General features: G+C 40.4%; 1 protein-coding gene and 1 long non-coding RNA gene across 6 annotated transcripts; both read right to left on the reverse strand.

Moving 5' to 3' along the window:
• Positions 1-2300: 2300 nt before the first annotated feature.
• Positions 2301-20241, reverse strand: septin3 (septin 3). Of its 5 annotated transcripts, none has more exons than XM_005469900.2 (10): positions 20079-20241; positions 13600-14001; positions 13386-13514; positions 8490-8571; positions 8167-8304; positions 7445-7562; positions 6362-6457; positions 6033-6129; positions 5883-5934; positions 2301-4560 (listed from the first exon to the last, which is right to left on the reverse strand). In XM_005469900.2, the coding sequence occupies exons 2-10, from the start codon at positions 13997-13999 to the stop codon at positions 4431-4433; spliced, it is 1242 nt and encodes a 413-aa protein (XP_005469957.1). In that variant the 5' UTR covers positions 14000-14001; positions 20079-20241; the 3' UTR covers positions 2301-4430. The 5 variants fall into 5 exon arrangements, with proteins under 5 accessions (XP_005469957.1, XP_005469955.1, XP_005469956.1 ...); XM_005469898.3 differs by lacking the exon at positions 20079-20241 and adding an exon at positions 18116-18215; XM_005469899.4 differs by lacking the exon at positions 20079-20241 and adding an exon at positions 17992-18179.
• A 92-nt stretch (positions 20242-20333) lies between these two features.
• Positions 20334-26693, reverse strand: LOC106098448 (uncharacterized). The gene is made up of 4 exons (XR_001224673.3): positions 26421-26693; positions 23721-26100; positions 22394-22600; positions 20334-22308 (listed from the first exon to the last, which is right to left on the reverse strand). It is a non-coding gene; the product is annotated as an uncharacterized LOC106098448 (long non-coding RNA).
• Between the last annotated feature and the right edge of the window lie 784 nt (positions 26694-27477).

Raw genomic sequence — 27477 nt, forward strand, 5'->3', positions numbered from 1 at the left:
CCCCGAGAGGGACAAAAGGACCCCCTAATGATCCTCTACCTAAAGATGGCCGCTCACAGTGAACATAAACGGCTTCTTTTACTCCTCTTTTACTGTTCAACTGATGCTCACAAGGGTATGGTACCACAGTGTATTCCAACACTGCTTTTATTCAGACAGAGGGGTTTGTTAGTAATCCAGAAAAGTTGGAACACCTGTAGGAATTAGTAGCACCATCTTTCAAGGCTTGATCAACCTCCATTCCTGCAGGACAGCTTTAAATTGTTAACACATTTTGAGTTCCCTGAAAAAGGCCTTTTTGTTTAATTCTGAAATGTACATTTTTTTCTGTTTTGGGTAACCTTACCTTTTTTTTAAACCTCCGGCAGTTTGTACCACTTTGTACCATTTCAAGCTGGTCTGGACTTGTTTAAGTTTCTTGAAGACATTTCACCTCTCATCTGAGAAGCTTCTTCAGTTCTAACAGCAAATGGTGGAGAGTCCCAGATTTTTGGATGGGACTATGGGAGTGTCCCCCAAGGGGGTCATGGACCCCCTTTTGATCCTTTACATAATCACCAAGCCAAGGTGTGAAAACGGGTGTGGGTCACAATCAGCCAAGGTTTCGGGTGAAACCATTGTGAAACCTAGCCCCACCCTATCACGTGATTTCCTGAGGTCAAATAGCCCAGGATGTGAGTGGGCGTTAAGGCGTCTGGGAAGGGATCTCAAAATGGGATTATAGATGGCAGACAGTTGGTGTTGTAAGCCACCCCCTCTGTTCAAAGATTAGTGAAAGATGGCTTCTTTCACTCCTGTTTTAAACCATCTGTCTTCTCTGTCCAAAATGTGAACATTGGCATCCTCGAAAGAGTGATCTTTGTACTTTAGATGCAGATGGACAGCCGAGTCTTGTCCGATCGAGATGGCTCTTCTGTGTTGTGCCAGGTGAAACATCTTCAAGAAACTTAAAGTGCTTGGACTTTTCTTTCCAAGCTCCTTGGACCAAGACCATGCTTTGTTTGGTTGAGATCAGATCAGGTGACTTAATTGGCCATTGAAGAATATCCTTTTTTTTTTTTTTGCCTGGAGAAATTTTCGGGTTTGTACCATAAAGCTCTGTACATTCAGTTTTGCAGCATTTGGTTGAATCAGCAAAGAGTATGGTCCTTTCTTTTTCTATTGGCAGTCACATGATCAATAACTAATAGTGATCAATAATTGGAAGCCACAAATGACTGCGCCACCACACTGCCTCGACCATGTTTGACAGATGATGTAATATGCTTCATTAAGAACTGTTTCTCTCATTGTGCATGCTTTTGTCTTTGCATCAGTCTGGTACATGTTCATCTTAGTTTCTGTCCAAAGATTTTTTTTTGCATTTTTATTGTGCAGGTTTTTGTGTTTAAAATTAAAATTGTGCAGGTTTTTGTGTTTTTTGGGAAATTCTAATCTGACCTTCCTGTTGCTGAGTATAACCAGTGGTTTGCACCTTGCTGTAAACCCCCTTGATTTCAAGGTGTTTGTTAATATTAGACTTTGACAATGACACCTCCTTAAGTTTTTGATTTGATTATATGATTTTTTTTAAATAGTGCAAATAATTTTGGCACCATGCACGTACTGCTGACCTGTTCAGTACATTCAGTTTTTTAAGAACATACCAGATTGTTGTCTTGATGCTCAGTCATCCAGTTAAGGAAATCCTAGACAGTTGAGTCTCTTCATTTGAACGTTGTGTTTTTTAGTAAGAGAAATGTGTCGTCACTCATTCAAGTGAAGAAGTGACGACAACTTTCCAGGGCACCAGTTTGCCTCTCCTATGGTTGTGCTCTCTCTTTGACTGGTTTATTATTTCAGTCTAATGATGACCTTCTTTGCTTGCACTTGAGATTTTTTTTTAATTTAATATTTAAAATTGCAATGAAAAGCTATGAAATAAAAATTCATCACTTTGAATAAACATCGATTATCATGTCTACTTCATTTCTTACGAAACAAACAACAAGGGAGCAGGCCTCGCCTGGCCTTAAACTGCTTGTGAGTCAATTGTCCCATTAATTTTTAACCTCTGAAATTGTAAAACCTCTCAAATTAAAGCTGAAAGTCTGCACGTCAATCGCATATTGATTGATTTACAATCCACAGTGGTGGTGTACACTAAAACTATAAAAAGAGCATGTTTTTCCAAAAATTATAGACCTCACTGACACAGTATGTAATTATAAACAATTATAAACAACAAGAATACAACAAAGACAACAACACACAGGTGATTATGTGAACATTCAGAAGAGAAATCATGACAAAATTCTAAGAACTTGATCATGTGTTTTTATTAAATAAAGAATAAGTTACAATAATAAGACATAATGTAAAAATAACTCCATACAACACTGGAAATCATACATCAGTGTGTCACAGCAACTTTGTGAGAAGTCGTTAAATAAATTTACATTGCGAGGTTTCACTGAGTGACAGGGCTGGGTGATACGTGTGTGCGTGGGGGCCATCAGCTTAGTTTTGGGAGTTAAGACATCAGCACTTTACCTTATGACGTATCAATTCAATTTACACATCACACATTCAGGAACACAGTAACTGTGAGTGGATGTGAAGTTGCAGTAATGAGTGAACCGACTGGCTGTAATCAGACAGGCAATATTAACACAAGCATGCACACAAACATAGTTGGAAGAATGGGTCATTAACACTGTTTCAGATTTCTGCTCGAAAAGCTCTGACTGCACTAAAATCACATACAACTACCACCATACTGTTGCACACACTTGATTTCAAAATCATACAAATATGTACGATTGATTAAAAAGGCTGAAAATGGAGTTAAAAAAAGATTGAGAGATGTTAAAAGATTTGTAGTTTGTGCTCTACTGCAGACAGCATGTGGCAGAATATCATATTTAGTTCCTGAAGAAAACCTGGTAAACACCTTGGCAATGTTATAATATTATGAAAAGGGTGATATTATCAAAGTTTTTTGTAAACCCAATGTGGTTGCTGCTGACAGCAGAAGAGTAAACTTCATCAGAACTGGATGTGACATATTTGAGAAAAAAATCTCAGCAGTCAGAACATCTGGGGCAGACGGCACTGCTCCAAAGCCCCTAAACTGCTTTAACGTGGCAGCGTGCTGCCACCAAGTGGTGCACAGCAGGAATTGAATATTAATACAAATATATCAAAAATATTTCAATTCTCCTGCTCTCCTATGTGCAGAAAAGATGCGATGACCACACCAGTGACTGGATTTCTTTTGGGTTTAATATAATATTTTATTGAATGGCTACTTGCCATGAATGCTAATGATAAAGAAAAAAACAACAACCAAAAATATTTAAACAAAACAACGTTAGCAGTGACAGTAGTGGCTCTCAAAGACCAAAAACAAGTCATTCCAGCTGAGAAAGCTTGTAAATGCAATTTGTTATAAATCCTGCATCTATTGCCTGTCAACTATTTAGACAGGAAACATCTAACAAAAATCAGTCTGAACCTTGATAAAATGTGCATGGTGGCACTGCAAGAGCACAGCTCACTGCTGCAAGTGAGCAAAAATGCAGTTTCCTGCATGGGCACTGTGCTGAAACAAAGCACGGTGAGCTGCATCTGCATGAACAGCTAAATTTGTGTTTGTTACTGTGAATCACTGAATCGGCAGCGAGCAGTCACTCACCATGTGGACTCCTTATGAACTGCAGTTTACATGTAACTAATGCTGCAGCTCTCCAGTCTTAGTATGCAGGTCTGTGTGAGTAAACTCTTTGAAAATTTTGAAATCAAACTTCAACAGGGCAAAGGAATATCAGAGAAAGTTCATTAGTTTCCTTCGTGGACTCGGTTATTAAAGGAGGCAGCACAGCTTGTAATGTTCGTTAAACCCTCTTGACAGTAAAGCCGCTGGGATTCTTCCTTTAAATGAACAGCTGCTGCTGAGAATTTAAAATTGGCAATTTCAACAGAGCCAGCCGCAGAGCCGGCTAATGCACCGTTGCTACACAGGAATTATGATTTTAATATTTAGAGCAAATCACTTTATTTGTCTAAACTCGGCTGTCAGTTGCTACACAACACACAGGCTTAAAAATCAGCCTCCCGTACACGAGAGACATGAGCACTTTCCATGTACACTCTGAACAATGAGAAAAGGCGCTGGCAGTGGAAAAAAACGTTACTTCTATAATGGCACTAAGTCTCCGGCCGTCCTCCAAACACTCACTGGGATGAATGGAAAATGGTAACAGACGGGTTTGATATGCTTGGTGGGGAAGAATGTGAAGAAAAGGATGGGTGGAGTTTGGGGATTAAATGACACCAATTTTTAACACATTGATTTTCATTTTCCACGCATGCAGCAATGCTGTGGTGATAAGGATTATAGTATTTTGTAGATTCATCTATTGGACTCATTGTTTTCACTCTCTCTCTGACTACAGGTTGCTCTCCTGGGTCTCAGCGGACGATATGGGGTGCAGACCTCCGTTCTCATTCAGTCTCTTGGCACGGTACGTTTCATAGTGAATGTTATGAGTGACTTCCTTCAGATCCTGCAGGTGAGACCTGCAAAAGATGAATGTAAATACAGAGAGTAGGTGAGTTATTAGTTAAGTACATCCATTTGACAGAGGAAGGGACAAGAGTTACGGTGTTTTGAAATACAGTATTGTTGTTCTTGTGTTGTGGTAATAAAACAGTAAAATCCTCCACAACTGCAAACACAAGAAACAAACGTTTTCTCACAATCAAAGAAATTTGCAGCCTTATATTCAAAAACCTCTCTGAAAACATTGCACATTTATTATAATAAAAGTGCTTTAACATTTTTTAGAGAGGAAATAACTTTAATCGCTTTATCAAATAGTTGATCAGGACCCGTCTTCATAAAACTATAATTAATTAATGTAATTTATTTTAAATGTGAATATTTGCTGTTTCTCTGATGTTAAACTATCCCAGTTTATCAGAACAAAAATCCACCCTATGATTTTTAACTGTTTTTCTGACATTTCAGAGACCAAATGGTCACTTAAATAAAATTTATACTCACTGGCCACGTTGTTAGGTACACCTGGTCAACTGCTTGTTAACACAAATATCTAATTAGCTAATCACATGGCAGCAACTCAAGGCACGTAGAAGTTCAAATTGAGGATCAGAAAAGGGAAGAAAGGGGATTTAAGTGACTCTACATTTCACAAACTGCTGAGCTGCTGGGATTCTACCACACAATCATAACTAGAGTTTACAGAGAATAGTCTGAAAGCAAGAAAATATCCAGTGAGTGGAAATTCTCTTAGAGAAAATGGTTTGTTGATGTCAGAGATCGTGGAGAGTGGCCAGACTGCTTCAAGCTGGTAGGTATCCAACATTAACTCAATTAAATACTTGTTACAACCCAGGTATGCAGAAGACCATCTCTTAATGCACAGCACACTGAATCTTGAAGCAGATGGGGTACAGCAGCAGAAGAGCACACTCTGTGTCACTTCAGCAATGCTAGAAACAGGAAACTGATGCTACAGTTTGCAGGGGCTTACAAAACAATGGAAAATTAGAAAAATGTCATCTGGTCTTAAGAGGGCTGATTTCTGCTGCGAGATTAAGATGCTAGGGTCAGAATTTTGGCCTAAACATCCTGAAAGCATGGATACACTCTGCCTTGTATCATCAGTTCAATCTGGCACTACTGGGCAACCCAATACTAGCACTGTGTATCTAATTAAGTGACCAGTTACTTGAGATCAATACATTTCTGTTACTGTTAAAATGCTGAGAAAGTTTACTAATAGAGAAAAGTCTTTTTTTTTCTTTGTTTTATTCTATTTCTTTATCCCACTTTTTTGCATTATTATTTAAAACCATGCTTTAAAAGAAAGTTTTACCTGATCAGAAAATCTCTCAGCTGAGCAAACTCACAATGGTTTGGATTTTCAACTGCACAAAACAGAAAAACAGAGACAGAAATCCATCAACATCAGTCCTGTGTAAAAAAACAAACAGAGAAAGTCGTTCACGGAGAGCGTTTGACTCACCCTCCACAATTCCCCACGCTGTCTTCCTCCCCAGAACCCGTTTGCCGTTCACTTGATATTCTTTGTCACTCCCCACCACAGCAAAGGGCATCGCCTCCTGCGTACAGAGACATTTGAACATGGTTCAGTGTACCGAAGAGAGCTACGCGAGGTTTATGGGATGAAACAAATGCACAACATGCCCAAGTGCCCTGGCATTCTGCTTAGATGACTCGCTGCATGTTTGTGAAAGAGGCTGGGTTAAAGCTGGGTGTAAAAGATTAATTCTAAAGCCAAGGAAGAAAATCGCTCGACAAATATCGTGTGAGACAAAGAACACAGCGACTTACTCTGATCTTATCGTTGTCACTCTTGTCTTCCATGTCATCATCAAACTCTTTTTGTGGGTAAAATTCAATCCCGCTCATCTCCAGCTCCTTCCTTACCTGGAGTGCAGACAAAAGCAAGGAAAAATGAATTTAAAAAAAACATTAGTCACACAGGTACCCAACACTGCACAAAGAACCAAATATCTTTTTTAATTAATTAATTAATTAATTTTTTCTCTACTGGGAAACAGCCAGGCCAGACTTTTACCAGCCCCTTGTGTATTTTTACTGGCCTACAACCAGGAAAATTACTTTATATATTGCTATCTTAATTTCTAAACCTAGCATAGATTAACAATCTATTAGTAGATTTATATTTAATATTATAAATCTATGCCAGAAATGTAATTAGTAACGGAAACTTTAAAATAAATGTAGTGGAGTAAACACCAAGTCCTGGGGTGGATAACTACTATCAGCAAAACATACAAGAAATCTGGGAAATTTAATTTAATTGAATTTCTTAGCAAATCAAACTAACAGTTTATCTGCACACAGATGTTCTTTTTGCTCCTTCTTAATTCTGTTGCGTTGGATGGACAGGAACAGGTAAAAATACTGCATTTCTTCACATTTAAAACTATCTGAACAGTCGGTTTGATCACTGACTTTTGTTGGTATTTTCAGGTGTATGACTTGACAGGTAAATCCACTGGTGAAAACACTGTCTCTGGGCCAAATTGCTAGTGGCTGGCAAACAGTTTGCCTACCATACTGTTTTTATTGGCCTTGGGATCATTGAACAAGACTTAAAAATTAGTGCCTGAGACCATGAAGTGATCAGAAAAAGGTTTACTGAAGTTTACTGAGGTTCTGGATGAGAAGTCAAATCACTGACAAAATGGACTTCTTTTTGCAACCAAAGGAGTCGCCCTCTGCTGGCAATTACCCAGTATGCAGGTGTAATACACTTTTTTAGCGGTAGAGTTTAGTAACTTGGATCCACTGCTGGTATAAAAATGTTTATTAAAGCAGCTTTGCACACTCATCAGTAAATATCTATGAAGAAAGACATTTTGAAGTCAGATTATTGGTGAAACTCACCCTCTGCTTGAACTCCTGTCTCTCCTCAATGGTCAGCGTATCTGCTTTGGCAATGACGGGAATAATGTTGACCGAGTGACTCAAGCGCTTCATGAACTCAGTATCTAGCTGTCGAAGACTGAAGCAGAAGGACAAATAATTACAGTGAGTCACGAGGGCACAAATAGGAGATGTGGAAGCTCATAAACACTGAATAAAGGAAGGAGGCGTCTGGAATTCATTTGTCATTTCTCATACGTGTCATTACCTTTCCTTGGTCTTGCAGCGATTACAAAAGACTTAGAGTGAGAATCTTTTTTTTTTTCAAGTGGGCTTATCATTGAACAAAGGTTGTGTCCCAGCTCTTGTTTGCCTGCACATAAGACATCCTGTCGGTCTCAATTACCCTGGCTAAGAAAGATGAGATACGCTGGCAGTAATACACAAAAGACTGTATCCACTTATCCATTAGAGAGCAATTTCACACTTGTCAGCAGGAGCTAATTGTGAAAAGGAGAGAGAGGTGTGTGCTGTCTGCAATATAAAGTAGCACACTCAATTTAGGGCTTTGATAATGTGAAATTAAATGTTTTTTGAATAAAGAGACATTAACACTATGAGCTTTGTGTGTGTGTCTCACCAGCATACAGATTACTTAAAAAAAAACCCCACATCCCTTAAAGAATCAGATACTTAAAGATGGTCTGAGTGATTTACTTCCATACAGCCAAAGCTTAACTCACGAGTGTCCAGTTGGGGAGATGAAATAAAGACAGCAGTGCACCCTGGTGTCCGGGATTCGCTTCTTTCTGGTGATGTTGACCTCCTCCTTCAGGAACTTCTCATACTGCTCATTGATGTATTTGGAGATGGGCTCCCAGCTGTGGATAGAACAGAAGAAAAACATCACCGAGGCAGGAAAAAACAAGTTTGAGGGAGCACTGATTCACACCTAAACTTTGAATACAGTTTTCAAGGATGAAAGGTGGAGATTTTTCCTCGGTGATATAAGGCAGTTATTATGACATTTATGATGCTTTAACAGTGCCGGAGCTGGAAATCTCACCAGTTGTCGTTATTGATTTGGTCTCCGAAGCCCGGAGTGTCGACAACTGTCAGCTTCATCTTCACACCACCCTCTTCAATAACTAAAAAGAAAAAAAAATATGCAAAAACCCCCCAAAAACATGCACACACAGAGAAATCAGCAGAATAAATAATAGCAGCTTCAAGTCTTCTGGGAAGGTTTTGTACAAGGTATAGGAGTTTGTTTATGAGAAGCACAGAAGGACATTTGTGAGGCAGTGCACTTGACATGCAAATCTTTCTCTTCTTTTTTGAACAATGGCCATAGATACAAGTGATACAGTGAGATATGAACATCATATTTAGAAGTCATTTTAAAACTTAATTATATAATAAACAAATTATTTGGTAAAATAAGGTACATGATTTTCACCTTGAAAATTTCTAGATTACGTACCAAGTAGTGGAACTAAACCTCAGAGATTTAGGATGTTCTACTATAAAAATAAAAAATCTACAAGTGGCTACAAGAAATTAGTTTGTCCAGGATCAATCAATCTATCGCCTGAAGCCAGAGTCAAAAACCGACCCAAAAACTCCACATGCAGAGGCCCCAGCCAACCAGTGAGATGATTTCACTAACCACTATGCTGCCCATGATTTAAAATCTCACAGAGCTGCAAAATTTCATCACAGGATTTGCAGGTAAGGTAGTGCATGCACCTCCATGAAATGCCTGCCAGGAAATGGCTTCTGCTTTTCAAAGAGAGCATCAGAGAAAACTGACTGTTTCCTAGTGGCATTAAAGGCAAAGACCAGCTCTTTTAGATAAACAAGACAGTTGCAAAAGCAGTTCAGGAGATGTCCGGAGTCTGGGCAGCGTCTGCATCATTTCAAAGTGTTCTTGAGGATAATGTGACGCAGTCTGTGCAACTACCAATTCCTGCACAGCCAACATCCTCCAACATCCAGTAACTGAAGGAATTTCACATAGAAAGTTGCAGAACGCTGATCCCAGAGTCTCTTGGGCAATTACACACCTACAAGAAGTTATTTATGCTGAAAGGGGCAAAGGTAGTGTCTAAACCAAGGATGTACTTACTGTTTCCACAGAAGAAGAACACATTTAATAATGTTTTTATTTAAAAAACAAATAAAAACTTGAGTATTCAACATAATGACTGAATGTTCGTGCTGTTTGTGTGCCATAATCACACAAACAGCAAATACAATATTAATAGTCTGGCCAGAATTTTTTAGCATCAGCATGTGAAGCATGCTTCGTCTCCTGGCATAATGATATCAGGTCACTGTCCTCCGCAGGCGATGGGAGCATGATCACGTAAACTGTAGCAGCCCACGGGCTTGACATATCCCTACAGTTTCCTCGGGAGCTCGTAAGTCGTCAAGGACATGTGTAAATGGCAGTTAGGCTGCTTTGCCAGTCCCAGAAGGCATAATGAGCACAGGCCTGCATGCTACATACTGAGCTGTCTGCCACAGTGAGGATTTGATACTAATACTGGGGGAGGGGCACCAAAATACGACATTTTCAAATGTTATACAGAGTAGCTGTAAACAGTGATTCGTTTGGGCTGCACTGTGGATAATTTAAAACTTTACTCAAATCAAGCACACGGCTGACTGTCGCTGCTTGCCCCTGTTACCTGAGTGGAAAGCTTCTCAGTTACACGGATGTTCTACAAGAACAGCTTTCTGATTCCTTATCCTGTAACTTTGAAAGTGAGCCACAAATTGAGCTATGTTTACATCTTTGCATCAGCTGTCAGGCTGATCTACGGTTGTTACCATGGAGACAAATCTCAGCTCTGAGGTTGTCTTGCATTGTACTCACAAATGCTTTGGGCTTTAAATTGGGTCATTGGGTTTGGTCCTAGCTTTTATCAGGCTCGACAAACTGAGCTCAGCGATGTGGTGCTGTGTGTGACTCCTGTGAAATATGACTGACTGACTGCACTCTCAGAAACTTCACTGAGATTAAGTGAGACCATTTTAAACCCTCAGTCAGTCAAACAACAGTGAAATGAAAGTACACGCAGCACGGCAGCAGATCTTAAAATGATAGTGAGCAACACCCCGCAATATGTTGGCCCTGAGAGGTCAAATGCACTGGAGCTTAAAAAAACACTGTTATCACTCATCTGCCTGCTATCCTGGGTGTTCAGCTGCTATGGTCTATACTTTTCAACACATCCACTTTTCCATGCTGTCAAACTCAATAGTGACATCATTGCTCTTGCCCAATCATCTTCTTGCTTGCTTTTAGCGAACCAATAAGCCTGCATTCTGCGTACTTTAAATCTCTGCAACCCACTTCCTCACCATCTCAGAGCTCCATCCAAGCCTTCATCTTCATCCTCACCACCACCAGTGTCTGGACTCTGGATGCTGGCATTCTGTCCTGCTATGATGGGTCTAATTGCCAAATATTATAACTGATTCTGTATCTCAAAAAATCATGTTTAATTCTTCCAAAGGATTTCTTCTTAATGAATCTGTGTATTGGAGAAACAATTACAGACAGAAAGACAGAATAAACTATATGCAACAGCAGACCAAACAAATCTGCCATACAATCTAAACGTTGGATAAGAAAATAACACAAAAAAGTTTTTATACAAAATTGAAGCTCCTTTTTAATCTGTCAAACTCCAAACAGCTTGAGCATCAGTTCCAACATCACAGCACATGTTCATCAGTGCCAGTCTACTCAGTCCCTTGTCATGCGTTCGACCTCATATATGTATTCACTGACAGTAGATATGTTCAACAGCAGCTCTCATTGTTCACACTCCACATCAGCAGCTTTGTATTTACTTGATAACTCATCAAACAAGTGAAATCTAACAGTGTCATATTTTTCTTAAATTTAGCACTAAAAATGCAAACCACAACACGAGTTATAGCCAGCAATGATAACGCCAATTATTGTCCTTCACATGTATTTGCAGCATAACATTACTGAGACGAGGTGGCCAAAAATGCATCTCAAGCACATTAACCAATTATGAATGCAAATATAGGCTCTGCTGTTCTTAAAAAACAAAACAAAAAAACAAACCTATACGAGACTGCTGCTGGTGGTGCCTCTGCTTACAGTATATACATGAAAAAATATCTACACTAGAGATCAACAGGTCTGTCCACAAGCCTGTGAGAGGAAAACTCCTTTCCTCCATTTTGAAAAGCCCTGCAGTCATAGCCATCACGCCTGAGACTGATCAACACGAAGCCGTCAGCAACCTAGTGCAAATCCGGAGGTCAAGGGGTTGAAGAGGAATGTGCACGGGCTGAGACTAAATGCCATTCATCATGAATTAGTCAGAGACGTCCATCATAAACGAGACATAAAAATGAGGTCATGCTGTTCACTACGGCAGTGTAGAAATATCAGAAGCTTATTTTACTTGATGTTGTGTTATAAAACATGATGACCCAGTCTTAAAAGGTAAGTCTATCCTAAAACACTGTAGCTGTTTTGTTTTGCTGAAATTATTCCACCACTATCACCGTACTTTCAAAGTAAACAGGGCGGCAGCAGAAATCTGCAGTCTTTAGTATATGCAAAAACATATTCAAAGGATTATCTTAAGTCTGCCTGAAACTCTGCCTGAGATTGACAAATCCAGTGGATATCCACAAGGCAAAGTATTTTCTTTTTTTGCAACAGAGCACAAAATATCCAAACAAACAGTTTTAGTTTTGTTTGGCTTGAACATCTAAGTTAACCACAAACAGGAGAGGAAGCATAAAATAACAATAAAGATAAACCAGTTTGTTTTGTATATTCTTACTATTGTCTTCGTTGCAGAGGCTAAGCTAAAGGACAAACAAGCACAAACAGCAGTGACCACATTAGAGGTTCTTCCACATGCTTTTAACACTGCCTCCTGGTGACAGCATGCAGCAACAACATGTAGACATGTGTGCAAATCTCTGCACTGAACCTCGACTACTTAAGTAGCATGCCAGGATCATTCAGCACCACCTGACCTCTACACCTCTGCTGCCAATCCACTACTATCAGATCTTTAGCCTTGGTTTTCCATCATATTTCTTGTTACATGTTCCCATCAGCTTGTTTTTTAAATTTTAATATTATCTATTTATTTTTGGATATTGTACCTTTATAATAATGTATGCTTTATTAATCCCGTAGGGGATTGCTTAGTCCTCTGCACTTAACCCATTCATTCAGTGAAGCAGTGCGCAACTACCAACCCACCGCCCAGGAAGCAGTGTGTAGATACAGTACCTTGCTCAAGGGTACCTCAGGGTAGCCGTTCGGTGGATTTGAACCCCCGACCTTCCGATCTACCTACTGAGCAATCCCTGCCCTTGATTTTGTGCCTGTCTTTAATGAAAAACTTTTCTACATTGTAAACATTGCCTGGAAACCCACAGTGTACCCAACTGTGCACTGGCACATGACAGCAGAAAACTGAGCAGAGATCTGTTTGCTGTTTTTCAGCCATCTCTGAACTGAATTTCAGCATCTGTTCCTTTTTAGAGATTTCGCCAACAGACAGCGATGAAAACCTAACCTTCTTTTGACTTTGTCTGTACAGCTACAAAACGCAAATAAGGCAGGTCCCAGCATTGATTTATTTATATGATACATAAGAGAGTTATTACAGAGCAGCTTGAAAAATTAATTCATGACAATTAAATTCCCAGCACACGGACAGTCGAAAACAACAAGTGATTAAAAGTGCCTGCAGGACAGGCAGAAGTGGGCCCATCCTTCAGCTGCTTAGCTTTCTTGGCAGCTTCCAGGGTGTACTGATGAACTATAAGTAGGCTATGTGGGACTTTTAAGAACATGGCCAAAGATTGTTAATTTTCTCTCTTTAATTAAATGCTATATAAATGCCTGGCTCTAAAGAAAGAGCAGCATCTCTGTCCTTGCACTCACCGTGAGACACTGCCTTGATCTCCACAGTTTTGGGGATCTTCTCATCACGAGCCCATCCTGCGCTCCTCCTGCTCACTTGGGACTTGAATAAGGTGTTCACCAGGGTTGACTTTCCCAGACCACTGTGACCTGAAGTGAAAGGGAGAAGAATTAAGTTTGGAGCACCATAGAGGCAGAAAGTGTCCAGGCATAAAGCAAGTCTACTGTGACGTACCTACTACCATGATATTGAAGTCAAAACCCGTCTTCATGGTCTTCTTCCTCATCTGCTCAATGATGGTGTCGATACCAATGTATCCCAGCAGAGTGGATCCCCCGCTGGAGCTGTGGGAGCCACCGTGACCGTGACTGCCGCTGTGTGGTGCAGTGTGACTTCCAGCGTGACTAACGCTATGTCCTATGCCATGACCCACGCTGTGACTGCCACCGTGGCTCGGACCATGACTTCCAATGGGAACTGGAATGGAGCTCGGTGGGGGAGCAGAGATGCCGCCTCCTCCGACACCCAGGCCCTGGGGTGGGAAGGGGCTAGAAGGAGAAGGAGCCCCCACGTTTGGGGGTTTGGCAGGGACAGCTGGTTTGGGTCTAACCTCTGGAGGAACTATGTCTGACATGTCTATGGAAAAGGAAGGTAGATGAAAATAAGTCACACTGAAAAAATGACGAGGAAGTAGGCCAGTGGATCAGCCGAGGCCTCTCCTCTAGTTACTCGTTCTACATTGAAGAAATGGGTTATTGCAGCAGGCTTCGATTACCCAAACAACAGAAAAATCCTCACATTCATCTAGTCAGGCAACCACTGCTTTGTATAATTTGTGTAGTTGTATAATTTGATCCCAGATTTTGATGGTTATGATGAAAGGTGCTTGTAAAACAAACATTTTATCTGTTTATTTTAAAAATATGAAGCTGGAGCTATACAAACATTATGAGGTGAGCAAAATCAGATGTTTAAAATAAAGTTTTCCTTGAAGAGGGCCTACTGTGCTCATTTCCAACTCCATGCTGTTATTCTTAGACTCTACTAGAGTAGCTTTGCATGATTCACAGTTCAGAATAATGTTTCTTTACTTTAAAGTGAGTCTCAGTTACATCTTATTTCATCCACTGTCTGAAATACTATTTTAGCCCTATTCTCTCCCATCAAGTCTTCTTCTCATTGGCTGCCCCTTGTAAACAAAAGGGATTTCTGTTCTCATGTCTGAGATGAGCATATTAGGAACATCTTCTGTTTTTGACATTATACATACGTTATGATCACAGTTTATGAACTCCTTCCCTTCCTCCTTCCTAAAAAAATCTGGTACTCACTGGAGCTGTGGTACTCAACACTAGCAGACACATGGAGTTTAGGTATGAAAACTTAAAGAAAGAAAAATACATAAATGTCACTTTCAAATTTTATAACCATGTGAACTGTATTAATGAGTGAATTAACTAGCTGATTAAAATAAAAGTAAACAGAAGTTGAAGAGACTTACATGTGGCTAACATTTTTTTCTTAGTTAGTTATGTAATAAAGTAAATACCTTTGAGTTTTCAATCAAACAAATCAAGACATCTGAAGGTCTCAACATGGACACAGATGTACATTTCAGGAGGGATGCAGTCCATTGGCTCACCCGACCCAAACCCCACACAACAAAAGCACATAAGAAAGCTGATGACTGAGAAGAAAAACTGCTATAACATCATTTGTTTCTTTTTTTACCAACAGATAGATGTTATGTCTGAGCTCATATTTCACACACATCCATATACAAAAAGAAAAGCTGAAGAATATGACAGAGATGGAAGGAAAAGGGAGAGGGAGGTCCAAGTCTCAAAGCAAAATTAGCTCTGAGACACAGTATTTGAGTTTAGCAGCATAGTTTCGAGTTTAAAAATAAGATTCATCTTCAGATTAATGCTGCCTGTCCTTTTTGAGTTTGATTCAAAGGTTGAGATAAACCTTATTCCTAAAAGTGTGCAGAATGTTTTGAACATAAGTAGAAATCTTGATGAAATACAGATCAGCTGTTAAAGTCCAGGGGTTAATAAATCAGTTTATAAAAAGATGACTCATGCACAGTTTGAGCTTGAACATAAGATATGAGACAGAACTGAATCAACTCATTATGCTCACATCTAACCACAAGATTCCACACGACCGTAAGCATTTAACTCAGCAGGTAGGAAATCAAATGAGAAAAGCTGAGAATAATGACTGGAGAGTTAAGCAGTTATTATTTTATTAAGTTATCACATATTACACAGAAAGTGTAAACAGTAAAATCCACTATGAGTGTACAGAAGTGCCTGACAGAACCTGAATTTAAGGCACTGTGAATAATTTAATTGATTCCTGGAAATCTAGCATTTATAATCGGGGAAGTTCTTGCACCAATGAGTAAAAACTACCCCGAAGCACTGCAGAGGTGGGGCAGCATCTGACCTGACCTGAGTTACAAAAACACTGCTCTAACCTCCAGCCTTCATCACACCCAGGTTGCCCATCTATTATTTCTATCTGCTCAACACAGCAGAGTATGTCTCAGCCCTGATCACCCCCCAAGTGTAGAAATCAATTCCTGACTGAACAAACTCAGGTCTTCTTAATAAAGGTATCCTCCACTCCAAAAAAAAGAAAAAAAAGAAAAGTCAAAACAACGAAAAATCATTTACATTTCATTTTAACCCCCAAAACTGAACGAACTCTTCTTTTCTTTCACTTGTTCAATTTTTATACAGTGGAATTACAAATACCTCTGAGAGCAACTCTGATGTTGATTTGAAGATTATTTTCTTTTTTTAAATAAAAGAAATTATTATATTTTACAGTGTGATACTTAATAAATAGTTGATACTATAAGGGCAAAGATAATAGCCAGCATTTTTAATATTACGCTTTTTTTTTTCAATAAAACTACCGAATTTACAGCAATACAGAACGCCTGAAAGTGTAGAAATCTAACATAAAACAGAAACATATATAGAAATTTCCCTGTCTAAAAAGACTTTATTTATTAGTTAGCCTAGCAAACTTGCATTTATCCAAAAATCCATCCAACAATGGACACACTTTTCTTGACAAAGCTACCCCCTAATTCAGAGGAAGCTAAAGGCTCAGTCACATAAGTAAAAACAGGACGACAACCTCCTTGTATAAATTCTGAAAGCTTGAGCCTGTTGTACATTCACAACTATTTTTGATCTCAAGGCAACTGCACAGATTGCCTGATAGGAGGCAAACTTTCTGCAAACAGTCTGACTGCAGTCACTCTTAAAGACACTGTCAAAGGTTTGCTGTCTAATTTACAAATGCAGATACATTGCCAACATGTTATTATCGGTCTGAATGAGTCAATGTCAATCTGCACAACTCAAGGGGACTCGACTTAGCTGGCTGTCAGCTGATTGTATTCTGGTTATATTCCTATAGACCTGGAAGGTTGTTGAGCATAAATGTAAGAGTTAAATGTGAATTTCTGCCCATGTTGACAACAGTTAAATGATGTATTATTACAGATCGCATGTAACTGCCAACTTCACTCCATTCAATCCCAGACTAAACCCAGACTGATAGCAGACTGACTCTATCTGATATTGACAAAGTTTAACTTTGAGGGCATAATTGGCAATTTTTGTTATTGCAATACTCAGCATAAATGTTAAAAATCGCAATGATACTGTATCGTGAGTTGAGTATTGTAATTATATCATCTGGTGAGTCCCACCTCAAGTTTTAATCATTAAAAACTAATGAAAACGAAACTAAAATTTGCACTATGGAAACTCTACTGAAAAAAAAGCAAAACAGAAACCTAATTGGAAAAAACAGATATAATAATTCTGGCAGAGAACCACAGATGAAATTACAATCAGCTGTCTTGTCTTTGGGTTGGCAGCAGACATGTCAGACATGGGACACAAAAATCTCAAAAGCCTGGCCAGAAATGCAAAAAAACCTCTGCGAGCAAGGCTTTGACACCACTCGGGTCTAAGCGAGAAAAGATGTTTTTCTGAGCTCAGCCTTTAAGTGAAGCAAGCAGTGCAGGCAGATGGTAACAGTAACAGGCAGCAGGCCGAGCCAAGATGTTGATGAGCTTAGTCCTTCAGGGTGTACAGCCTGCTGCCATGCTTTAAGTCACAATCCTAGATACATGAGTCCTGATAATACATACAGGTCACTGAGGCAGAGGCTGTCACTTTGATTCACTCACTGGCCATGCAGCTCTGCCCCCTCCCTGCCTGCCCTCACAAGCTCACACTGCAATGCAATTATTTCGAGCTACACACTACAGCAAATGTAGGAAAACTGAAGCGTACGATATCTGAGGATGCTCTGGCTACATGAAGGCTAAAACTGCCCTTTTTAAATCCCTGTTTGAAAAAATAATAAAATGGCCAAGCTCATGAAAGTTCAGAGCCAACGTGCTTTAGCATATAACATGAATAAAAGCGCCCTTTTCTGCGTGTTTTAAGTGACTACCCAACGTTAGCTCTACTAAAGCCTGTCGCCCTCATTGTTTCTCTCACCAGTCACGCTGGATAATAACGTTAACGGCTAGCTGCTAGCGTGCACCCGCTAACGGTCGTCACACTCACCAGCTCCCGTTCAACTGACCTGCAAACGAGCTCGTGGAGACAGCGGGCGACCTACAGGCGCTCTGAATTCGAGAAGCAGTAATATCTATCCACCACACTGATAACAATAACAGGAACGCTCATGTAAAGAGGAGTCCGGGTACCTCTCCTTCCCTCTGGCCGTGAGCCCCCTCCTTTCCCGTTACCAAGGCGACAAGAGGACAGGGAGTGGGGAGATGCAGCGCACATGCGCAGTATGACTTTATCTCAAAGGGACATTTTTTTTGGGTACAGTGTCTTCTGTCAGAGCTAGAGTATTTATAGCCAGCACTTTGAATTGTGTTATAATCAGTGTCAAGTTCAGGCATTGGGAGATGATCTTTAACAGTGTTGGTGGAAGAAGAAGATGGATCCTTTACTAACAGTGTTGTGAAAAAGTACTTGCCCCATTCCTGATTTATTTTCTCTCTTTTTAATATGTGTAACATTTGTCACACTTGCATGTTAAATCATGAATTATCTGTTTTTAATTCTGTGGCCTGATTACTGCCAGACCTGTTGAATCGAGAAATCACTTAAACAGAACCTGCCTGACAAAGTGATGTAGGCTAAAATATTTCAAAAAGAAACACGCAATGCGACAGTCTACAGAAACAGATGTGAAACAAAGTCACTGACATCTATCGGTCTGGAAAAGGTTACAGAGCCATTTCTAAGGATTTGGGACTCCAGCAAATGATGGTGAGAGCTATAATCCACGAACCTTCCCAGGAGTAACTGGACAACCAACTGGACAACCAAAATTACTCCAAGAGTGCCATCAAGATCACAAAAGAACCTAGAACAACATCCAAAGACCTGCAGGGCTCACTTGTCTCAGTTTAGATCAGTGTTCGTGCTTCAACAATAAGACAGAGACTGCTGACCAAAAGATCGCACAGGCTCATCTCACATTTGCTTAAAAAACATCTTGATGATTCCCAAACCTTTTGGCAAAATATTCTCTGAACTGATTAAATAAAAGCAGAACGTTTTGGAGGGTCTGAGCTCCAACCACATGTCAACAGTAATACATGGTGGTGGTAGTGTGATGTTCTGGGGCTACTTTACTGATTCAGGACCTGTACGACTTACAGTAATGATGCAAACATGAATTCTCTCTCTTTTTTTTGTCTTTACAATTCTCAACTTTAGGAAAAGTAATCAGATTTCAAGCTAAAAGAATGAAATTTAAGATGTTTTTTGCTGCGGTCAAATGTTAAAGTGAGTCAAATTTGACCCAAACAGTGAGTACGGGTTAATGTAGATGCAAAGCTTAACAAAAACATTAGTGCTATATAGGACATTATTACTGCTGCATTATCGTTCAAGCAGAAAGAGCTTATAGCTTTAATGGCTTTGCACTGGTACATAAACAGGCTCCTAAAGTTTAACGTCTTATCTGCAAAGTAACAACTGCATGTCTGCTAAATGCACTGTTTAAAATGGAGAAAGAAGTGCAATATAGAGAGGTTTTCCCCCAAAGGCATTTTGTCACAGCAGGAAAACTACAGTGCTGAATAATTAAAATAATGATGGCTGAATATGTAGATGTTGTCTGTACGTGCCGCGCTTCCTTTCTGTGAAGAGACACAGTATCAGCTGTGACATGCCGTGAATTAAAGCACTTCAAATTTAATGCAAATGTGCTCTGATGTATCCTGCCACCGGTGGAAGCTCAGTGTGTAATGATTAACAGCGAGTGTAACAGGGCTTTCTGAGGACTGCGATCCCACAAGAGACCCTGAATCTGAGGCTCTTGTAAGACAGAAAATATATTAACAGATCTAACTGCAAGAAATCCACTAATGAAGGCTCCAGATGAAGCTGTTAGTTTAAATTTTCTTTGCTCTGTCAAATACGTCTGGTAGTTTTTCCCCTTGTTGGGCCTCAGAAGCTCTCATTTTAACTCACAGACATATAACATGTGTGCTTTGTTTTTCTGTTTAATCTCTACCCTGCTATGTTATGACATGATAGGTTTGACACATCAGTTAGTCTGTACTTCCCAGTGTTTGTGTGATATTGTGTTGTTATTACTATTTTGGTGTTAGAGGAAGAAAAATATAGCTGCAGCACCGTACTCACACTTTATCTCCGAGCTGCTCTCCTTTTGTCCCGCCTTCCTTTCTGCATGTTTTCGGCGCGTTTTTGTGTAAAACTGCTTTGGCACGTCTTCCTGTGTTATTCACTTTGAAACAGTCTGCTAACCAACTTTGTCACATCTCTCCTCGCCACGTCTGCTACTTTACTGATAAGAAGCGCTGCCTTTAGTCCCTCTGCTATCCTCTTTAACCACCCCCTCATCAGAGTTCCCACCCCCCCTAGAAGTTAGAAAATTATTCAACTCCCACTCCAAATAAAAGCAGGGGCATCAAAGAGGCGCTGTCGCTGGGTTTGTTCTGTTAAAATCTTGCAGGTGACTTGAATATATTTGTACTTACCCACATAAATTGAGCCTGGGTAATACATCGTGACGTAATAGGGGTCTTCTGATTCCTCTGAGAAAAATACTTTGCCTATTTCAGAGTCATTCAGCTGATTTAGTAGACTGGAAGCTGTTGTTGCTGTTGTTGTCTTTTCCAGGCTCTGGTATACTCTGTCAAAGACCCCCTTTGAGCTTAGGCCAAAACTGTCTGTGCTGAATGGGCAGTGCGCTACAGACGGGGGCCAGCTTGCAGCATATTTCTCTGAGGGACGTTCTGGTAGCTTTGCTGGCACCCCACGGTGGTCAGGTGGTGCTAACATGTCTGTTTGATTCAGTGTTGTACTGCTGACCTTCATCTCTTTGTGAGGAGGAGACTGTTCCTGATCTAAGCCACGTCTGTGTGACTGAAGGTCAGGTTTCAAAAAGGATCCCCTTTGTGAGGTGGTGCACACACCACAGGCAGGGTGGGAGGCCTCCTGGGTCTGAGGTGCCACCTGACATGTCTTAAGCTGATTTAACCTGTGTGTGCAGTGGGAAGCCTCCATTTTCTGATGAGCTTCTCTTGACTGGCAGCTGTAATCCTTTGATAAACAGTGAGACTGACTCACTGCACACCTTACATCCACAGTTTGACTCTGTGCCTTCGACGGGAACCTGAGGGGTCTCTGTGGGGACTTGATGTTTTGAGATGCACCAGTTTCATGAAAGATTTTATGAGAGTTTCCTGTAATTGTCTGATTATTGTTTTCTTCCTGCTGTTTCCTGGGACGAGAAGCTGACAGAAATGCTGCTTCTGATCTTGTTTCACTGTGCAGGTCGAACCGTCTCCTCCTTGCCTCGATGCTTGGCGAAACGCCTGACTGATTAAAAAGAGGCTCAGTGGAAAAGGATGTTTGAGGAGTCACGGGTAAAGCTGCTTTTTTCTCAGAATACAGTTGCTCATATGGTGGGTGAGCTGAGGTAAAATGTAAGGTCTGAGAGTAATTGCTCTTCTGAGGGTAGTCTTTATATTTTCTTTGAGGACCTGACAGAGTGGCCGGTCCATCAAACACTGATGGAGACTCCCGGTGAGCAACGTTAGCAGACTTAATGCCTTTAGAGTTAGTGGATATTTGTGTACCTGTCACTCTACTGGGTTGAAATTCCTGGTGCTGATTGATGTTCCACTTTGGTTTAGGTAATGCAGTAATGTCTGTACTCCTTTGCAGAGCCTTTGCTTCATCTTTGGCAGTAGTTTCTTTTTTACTTAGTCCAAGTTTGCTTTGCAGAAAGCAAAGATCCGAAGATGTGACCGGGCGTCTGTGGGATTCTGAGTAAGTCTGATGTTGAGACTCTCTGTTCATAATGGGACGACCTCTTCTCATCTCAGGGTGAGTAAAGTCCAGTAAAGCATCCTGGTCAAGAATTTCATGCTTTATCTCATTCGATGTCTCCGCTTTGACATTACAGATGGGAATAGATTTAGCGCGTCTTTCTTTTGCAATAGGAGAAGGCTGTTTTACTGGTTGACCGTCTGAGCTCGTCCCTTGGCAAAGGGACGTTGGAGATGGGCTTAGCCTGGGTGTTGGGACTGTCAGAGTTGGAGATACACTTGGCTTTGGTGCTGGCTGGTGCAGTAATGGAGAAAGATCACTCGCCTGTGAGGCGGGAAGATGAAGAGAATCACTTGGCTTTGGTTTGACAGCGGGAAGAGTGGGAGAGGAATTTGGCTTAGGAGAAGGAGAAATGGAGGTGCTGGGCTTTGCAGAGAGATACTGAGAGTTGCATGTTTTAGGCTTGGTCCTTGGGAGGGTTGAAGCTCTTTCTCCATGGTTTCTCTGTGAATGCTGACATGATTTACTCCTCGAGGGCGGGCTGGGCGTCTTGGATGTCCAAATTGAATCAAAGGATCTGGAAAGAAAAAAATGTACCAATAATTACTAGATTATGTAGCACATAAATCCAAGAAAGAAAAACAAACTTCACATTAATTTACCTGTCCGCCGTGTATGGCTTTGCGTTGTGTTTTTCAAAGATAAGTCCCTTCTCATCAAATGATGGGATTTGAATGGCTTTCTTCTTAATGACGGGAGAAGAAAGAGGCAGAGGAGGTGACAAACACACTTTTGGATGCTCCTTTGTTTGTCTGCTGGAGTCAGGTACTTGTGGGATCAAAGGTGCCAGACGGTTAAAAACACTCATTCTGTTTTAGCAAGACAAAGATGCAAAGAAAAACTAATCACATGATGAGAATGAAGAAACTAAGAAAAAAATAACTTTTTTTATATGAATAGAATAGAATAGAATTCAACTTTATGCTAAACATCATCTCTATAAACACTGTCCAAATGAATAGAAAATGTGGGAATAACATTCTTAAAAATATTCAGTTTAACTGAAGTGCAAGCTTCAATTTGATTTTTTCCTATTGAATTTTATTTAACAAGCAGCACTTCAGAATATTAGACCATACAGTGTTAGGGGTAGGACCCAAAAATCAGATAATCAATGTAGAGAGAAACACGGCAACTGTGGGGAGGAAGAACTCTCCACTTAAGGAGAAGGGAGGAAAGAGGAGCATAGAGAGGCTGCAAATGACAAACAGGACAGATAACAAACTACATGGGACAGCAGACGATACATCTGCATTTCAAATTAGATTTAAACCCTTGATGCCTAGTGTGTCATATGTGATACATCAGGTTTTGTGAATTTTAGAGACTTCTATATCATCACTGTAATTTTTTCACCTTAAAAAAACCCTAAATAAATGCAAATAATGTTTAATTCATTTAAAAATTGTCAAATGGTTCAATAAACTTTCAATAAATATTAAAGGGGTAAGATAAAGAACAGAAATATCTGCAAACTACACTTATCAAAAGTTTGAAAATCCCACTGTAGCTCCAAAGGAGTGTTAGATTTTTTTACTTTAATGGTTTAATGTCATCGATAAGTGCAGGTGAAGTGAAGCCAGTGTTAATCTGTTTAAAAAAAAAACCTTCTAGGAAGCCAATACACCACATTTTATCAACCGACTATGTTTTTTTTTAATATATATTGAAATATTAAATAAGCACTTATGTCTGTACAGAAAATATGTAGTAGGGCTTAAGTATCACATAATTGCATAAAATCGTAGCACTCAAGTAATCTAAAAGTGCAGCACTTTTGTGAATGCATTAAAATACTTTTAAACACTGCAGTCTGAGGCAGCATGGCTGGTATGCACTAACACTGAAAATACCAGCACAAAACAGTGTTTACTATGAAAAAAACAACAGTTTTTTTTTTTTGTTAGAGCTGCAGAAAAAGACACTGACCTGACGTGTGGCGATGATGCCCCGTGTCTGCTGCTGACAGACTGAGAGAGTAAACAAGGCACAGTGTGTGAGACTCGGAGCAGAGCAGTAGGAAGTAGTGGGCACACGAGTGCCATTCTCTCCATACCTCGACACTGAGGCTTCACTGTTGCACTCCCACGCTGGTGTCTCATTTGATTTGGTTCGTGGGACACTGTGAAGCTTGTCTGATTATAGAGCAAAATATGAGTGACAGAATCACTCAGACCATTAACTTATGTTTGATGCTTTTATAGAACCCGGTCACAAGAACATTAATGTCACAGGTGAAATGATGCATCGTACTTCAAACCAGATTTAGCTACTACATCGTCTTCAGCTGCAGAGTCTTGGCAGAATAGTAACAAGGTACTATAGACAAACAACCCCACACCTACAAATGCATTCACATAATAATGTGAATGCACCTCCTCTGACTCTGCTGACAACTACACTGTCAGAGTTTGTTTTTTCTGCATTACAAGAGAAAATATGAATATCTAAGCATGATTTCAAACTGTTGCAGAGCTAGTTTTATCCTCGTACTGTCTTAAATGAAAAAGCCTCTTCTTTACAGACTCTACGCACTCCATGAGTGAGTGACCTTCAAACTCGAAGCATCTACTCTGAGCAGAGTTTAAAGGGCTTTTCAAAAGTGTAGGTGTAGTATTGTAAGCTTTTTTTTGTTTTTGTTTTAAAGCTGAAGGTATATATATAGAAAGACTGCACTGTAAATGAAAGTCCTGCATTGAAAGTACAAATTTACTTACAAAAATACAGCAAACATGCATTTCAATCTTTGACTGAAGCTCAGATGATATCATAGTTTTGATATTGCTGAATCAAAGCATAAAGAGTATTTTACTGCTCTGGGCTGTCATATTATTGGACTTCAAAGGCTTTCCAAACCAGGGGTTCAACCTACAAAAGAGCCAGGTTGAGATGACTAAGGAGGGCAGAAAATCCAAAGCCCTTTGCTTTTGTGAATATTTTATCTTGTCAGGGCTTAAAAAGTCAGGTAACTTAAAACAATTTGAGAAATTTTGACGGAGCTGCTGAGAGTTTATAGATAAAAGGATATCAAGTGACTACTTTAATGTAAGCTTAATGTAAATCCTTAATGGGAAATATTAAGCAAGCCCAGCTGCTGGAGTACAAGCTAGTTAAAATATTACAATATATATATATATATGAATTATTTAGAAGCACATATCTTTAGACCATATATTTAGGGTGGATATTCATGCATAGAAACAGCAAATACAAAGAAGCGAGGACTGAGCAGTTTTATTTTTGTATGAACAAAGGAAGCATATGATTCTTAAAAGAGGGTCGTTACACACCCACAGTTTCTCACCATGCTGTCAAGTAAAAACAATGAAAATAAAGAAAGCAAAAAAATTAAAAATACACTTTACCAAATACTAGGCTATTTGTCAGTCGTCTTGGTCCATCTAGGATAATCTTGGCACCTTAAATGAATCAGTTGCATTTATTGGGTACATAACAGTTTAAAGTAAGTCACTAATAACACACCGTTTTGGCACAGCGGCACTAAACAATCCACATGCGTCTGAGCAGCTGCCACGCCGACATCAGAGAGAGGATTTATAACCCTCCCCGCTGGCAGCAAAGTCATTGCACTTATGTCGCTCACTTCAGCTAATTAAATGCACAATGTAAGTAAACTTTATGAGATATGCAAAGTGATTGTCAAAATTACAAAATGCGTGTAAAACTTGGCACAAGTATAGGATGGCGTGAAATTTACAAACACATTTCTAAAGGGCAACACTTCCTCCAATCACCCCACAATCTCTATCTGGATACAGTCTTCTCCGCATTGTGCATTTGGCTTTTTAATTTTTCTTCTTCTTTTTTTATTTTTATTTTTAAGAATGTTAAAAACGTCTCTGCTTTACTTTTCTCTCACCTCTACAACGAAAATCAGCAGAGATCAGAGAAAAGTTGGAATGATATAGAACAAGGTTTGCATTATCAGACACAACAGATAATCTCCCCCTCCTTTCTCATCCTTTCTCTCCCATTTTTCTTCCACGGTCGTTTGGGTGTTGGCTCCCATCCCACGGGTGTCCCGGCGGCAGCACCCCTGTCCAGATGGTCAGCCGCCCTCCCGCTTCGCCTCGCCCTCTTGATCATATCAGGGCATTGCTATCGTCATCTCTGCAGTTCACACTGGCCACCAGCGGGTGATGCCGGACTGTTTTGTTGCTCCACTTGTGGGCATCCTGCAACCCGGGCTCTAGGAAGTACAGGCACGCTCCGAAGCCTGCCAGCACCAACACCGACACCAGCAAGTAGAGTGGGACGAACCAGTCCAAGAACAACCACGACATACCGGCTGTCAGGGCAAAAAGAATGGGAAGGGTGGAGGAGAAGGAGGGTGAGGAGGAGAGGACAGGGAGAGAAGCAAAAGAGACGAGATCGTGGGAAAGGGTGGATGAGCAGAGTTGTTTAAACCTTCCAAATACGCACCGCTAACTGCATCTCCGAGAAAGCCTTCCCGCTCCCTTCTCACGACAGAAAAAAAAGACACTACAGCGACTAAACAGGCAGCGGGGCTTTCCATCATTACTCCTCTCAGTTTCACAATCATTAGCTGGCACAGGTGTTTTTTCTAAAAATAGCGCACGGGAGTAAATAGAGGCACCGCGCTTTTACCTGTGGACGCTGCTCGATCGGTGGCGATTTTTTAAGCGACGAAGAGCAGCCCAGAGTCCGAACCTCTCATTAGATGATATCCGTCGCTGCAGCAGCTGCTCCTCCTCTGCAAAATAATCACAGGTGCTCTCTGAGAGGCACGAGACGCTGAAGCTGCATGCGGCTTCATCCTCCAGCTCCTGGCTCTGACGTTCAAAAAGGAGGGGTGGGGGTTGCCATGACGACGGCGGGAGTGGGAGGGAAACTTATATAACTATAATCATTTTTGAGGAGGGTGGGTAGGTGTGGGGGGGTTTGCTGGTGGTGGTGGAGGGGGACAAGCCCTTCAGATGTCTGTGGATGCTCGCTGCCTTGCTACGCGCTGCGTAAAATCAATTCCACTCCATTTAACACCAAGGCCATCACACAGTTTATGTGACATTGAGAGAGAGGGAGCCATCTCTGTGTGAGGGACTCCTTTCATATCTGCTCTGACTGACAGCAGCTGCAGTGTTTAAGACAGTCAGATTTTATTTTTATTTTATTTTTTTTATTTTTTTAAAGTAAAAAATCTGAGCAGAGGGAGGAGGGTGGCCTACATATCCAGAAGTTGTCAGAGGATGTCATCTTTTTTAATGACTGCCATTTTTAGCATCACTCAGCACCGCTACCAGATTCATGAAAAGCAGCAGTTAAACAGATCAGCCTCACATAAACAGAAGCGATGAACTGTGACTTCCTCACTGCGTAAGTTACACGCAGAGGATTTTTATTCAGTTCAGGGCTTTTTACACACATGCGACTGCACTGAAAACTCAAGCAGACTGCCACAAAACCACAATGCATGGCAATATGTTAAAATGTCTAAATGGCTTTTTGTTCCCGGCCCCATGTTTTCACAGTCGGCTGATGCTCATCGAGATGGAGATGGCCTTCAGTGCCTGACAGAAGCTATACAACAGAACAAACTACTGCCCAAGTATTTACATGAAACAGAAAATTAAATCAGAAGATGCCTTTATATGACAACAACTAATCACAGTCAAAAAAAAAGGTTGACATGAGGAGTTGTGACATG

Source organism: Oreochromis niloticus, linkage group LG6 (genome assembly GCF_001858045.2).
Source record: "Oreochromis niloticus isolate F11D_XX linkage group LG6, O_niloticus_UMD_NMBU, whole genome shotgun sequence".
In the NCBI taxonomy this organism is placed as follows: domain Eukaryota; kingdom Metazoa; phylum Chordata; class Actinopteri; order Cichliformes; family Cichlidae; genus Oreochromis; species Oreochromis niloticus.

What these genes read in the sequence shown, in the direction of transcription:
- septin3 (XM_005469898.3), bottom strand. Translation starts at nt 18,200, where the DNA reads ATGTGCGCTGCATCTCCCCACTCCCTGTCCTCTTGTCGCCTTGGTAAC. An exon ending in ACGGCCAGAGGGAAGGAGAG is followed by an intron (nt 14,002 to 18,115) that starts GTACCCGGACTC and finishes CCTTTTCCATAG; the next exon opens with ACATGTCAGACATAGTTCCT. An exon ending in GACAGGAGTTCAAGCAGAGG is followed by an intron (nt 6,458 to 7,444) that starts GTGAGTTTCACC and finishes TCTGCACTCCAG; the next exon opens with GTAAGGAAGGAGCTGGAGAT.